The sequence below is a fragment of the Coregonus lavaretus genome (genome assembly GCF_964263955.1).
Source record: "Coregonus lavaretus genome assembly, chromosome: 16".
NCBI classification, from domain to species: Eukaryota; Metazoa; Chordata; class Actinopteri; order Salmoniformes; family Salmonidae; genus Coregonus; species Coregonus lavaretus.
The window spans coordinates 20,092,958-20,095,690 of NC_140003.1; the positions used below are offsets into that span (position 1 = coordinate 20,092,958).

Below are 2,733 nucleotides of genomic sequence, written 5' to 3' on the forward strand. Positions count from 1 at the left end.
GAGAACAGAGAAGACACAAGCAAGTGTTGTATCTAATGTTTCAACTTTTCTCCTTTAGGTCTGTACAGCGTGCTGTGAGGGCAATATCTGTAACCTTCCTCTCCCCTGGAATGAGACGGAGGCTGTGTTCGCCACCACCTCACCTCTCAGCGGCACCACAGGGCTCTCACAGAGCTACACACTAATATCCTGCCTCCTTTTCCTCACCTTCCTCATCTCCAGCTATGTTTGAGAAGTGGAGAGAGATACTGACATATACAATTTTCTTTACCAGTTGAAGGCCTGATTCAACTGTTAATGTATTCCGATCCAACTGTTAATGGATTCAATCTACACCCTATGGAAATAGTACTCACTATTTTGACAGTTTATTTTCCTTTTAATTAAAAGGAATCCAGTTTTGATTCCCTTTCATCATTATGTTCAGCTTCAATAAAATGTGCACTTAGAACTGGACACTGATACTGCTTCTAAAACACAGGCAATATGGCTGTCAATCTTGAAGGATAAAACATAATAAACATCACAGTATGATATTACATCATTCTCCCCCTACTACTCTTTTGCACAGGGACAGAAGGAAGGGAAACTGTAAACCTAGAAATGTGTTGTGGCATGTTTGGACTCGTCAGTAGGCTATATACTGTAAGAGTTTCAACATTTTCCAGTGATGAGGAAGAATTGAAGAGCAGCTTCAGCTTCTATGAGGATTTGTCTGGTTTAACGTTTTATGTTTTTTACATTTTCACATTTGTGAGTCAGTACCCCATGTTGTATGTTTGACACATATGTACATATACATAGTATTTATTTTTTTATCGAACATTGTTGTTAGAAGGTGAATATGTATGTGTGAAATGTTACGCCTGTAGGTTTCTATAATAGCATGTAAGTAAAGTGTGGACTACGTATTTTATTTTCCAGCTGGAACAAAGGACATAGGTGCTGCTCATCCTTTTACAGAAAGTATTTTTACCAACATGGAAAGAGAGCCTGGCGCCTATCAAACAAACGCTTAACCCTTTGCATGAAGTGGTGTTTCTGATGTGGGAAAACTATTTCCTCAAAACCTAAAAAAGGATTAAAGTTAATTGCAGGTCTATTTTAGCTTCAAAATGTACCGATGATGAAAAATAAATCAGACTTTCCACATGATACAGCTACCCACATACCTAAGCACAGCACTTTGTTTGGCCTAGGCTTTGGGAGTTGTACTGTAACTGTAGGACAAATAGCATGTTTATATGTCTTATCATTGCAGTTTTAGTGAGAGGCAACAATAAATGACTTACTTTGTGTGCACACAATTAGTTACTGACACTATGTGCTCTTCAGGATACTTTTTCTCACCACTGTTTTAATGTTTTCCGTTCTCGTGACACGTCCCTCTGATGTTTGTACTGTGTTCTGTTCTGTGACATGTTTCTCATCCATCACTCTCTGTTGGCATTGTGGTCGCCTGGCCAGGCAAGAAAAATGCAGAGTTAGCAAATAGTGTTATTGTTCTCCAGGATTTATGATTTGTTTAGGCTGATCGCCCGAGACATAAAGGAGACTGGTCACTTCCCCCCTCCAGACCTGGGTTCATTTACTATTTTAAATCATTTTAAATACTTTACCTGTGCTTGATTAAGTTTTCTTGGCTTAATGGACCAATATAATAGTCCCAAAATGGCAAACCATGTACATATGGCACTTCAGGCAGACTAAAGCAAACGATCAAAGTATTTAAAAGATTTCAAATAGTATTTGAACCCAGATCTGCCCTCCTCCCTCTCTACCACACTGTCTGTTCATTAGGACTCCAGCCAAACGGCAAGAGGAAAACAGTGAAGCATGATTTACAGAAAGCAAACATTTTTACCTACTGTAGTTGGCTCTGTTAACATTTTATAAATGACATTTTGTTTTTTATAGGGTAACATAAGGGCTAGAACTGTTGTGTCCCTTTAAACCAATCAGGCAAATACTAGATTTTCCCTTTAAAATATTTTACTGGACTTTTGAATTGTGACCTTAAGCCAGCATATCTTGCCAGATGTTGCCTTAACTCATTCTAAAGAAATGCTGTACAATTCGTGGAAGAAGTGCTTGTGCATGATCTTATCAAGTCATGTTGTGCCAATTGATGTTATGTAAATATCATCTCTGTTTTTATATGCAATGTCTTTGTAAATAATTGTATATATAAATGTGAATGACTTTGTAACTTCATATTAAAGATGAAGACATGACCCCTTAACCAATGGTGTATGACATAAGTGTTATTTGAGTGACTCAAAAAGACTACTGTAATGCTGGATGCCAAATTCAACCATTGGTCTGACCAAACTAGGCCTGAATACCCATTTTTGGTTATACTATCAGACAAGACAATCAGCAAGCTATTTCACTGAAGTAAAACAGTTAAACGCTTCGCTCTCACCACAGTAGGAATCAGTGGGTGATTCCTTTGTCAGGATCATTTGATAGATGTTCCATTTTTACAATGCCACTGCATGCCATTGCTATTTAGGTCCCACAAAAACATTTTACCGTTATTCCCCTGTTTTCCAGTCGTCCTTTTTCCACAGATTGCAGAGTTTCCAGCAACTGCAGCCCAAGCCCTAGCGTGACGCCTATAAATCTGCTGTGTTTTTCTACCTGTCGACCTTTCAGCGGCGGTGACGTCTGAGGATGACTCATCTGAACCAAGCAGACCTGTGTCATCAGTAGAATCAGCAGTAGTTCCTG

The 2,733-nt window shown here is 38.8% G+C and overlaps 1 protein-coding gene across 1 annotated transcript in view; it reads left to right on the forward strand.

Moving 5' to 3' along the window:
• Positions 1–2,240, forward strand: part of lypd6 (LY6/PLAUR domain containing 6) — a 28,042-nt gene extending 25,802 nt beyond the window's left edge. The window contains exon 5 of the mRNA XM_084179472.1: positions 59–2,240. Coding sequence (XP_084035598.1) covers positions 59–232 — 174 coding nt within the window. The 3' untranslated portion in view covers positions 233–2,240. The remainder of the gene's footprint in view (positions 1–58) is intronic.
• The last annotated feature ends 493 nt before the right edge of the window (positions 2,241–2,733 follow it).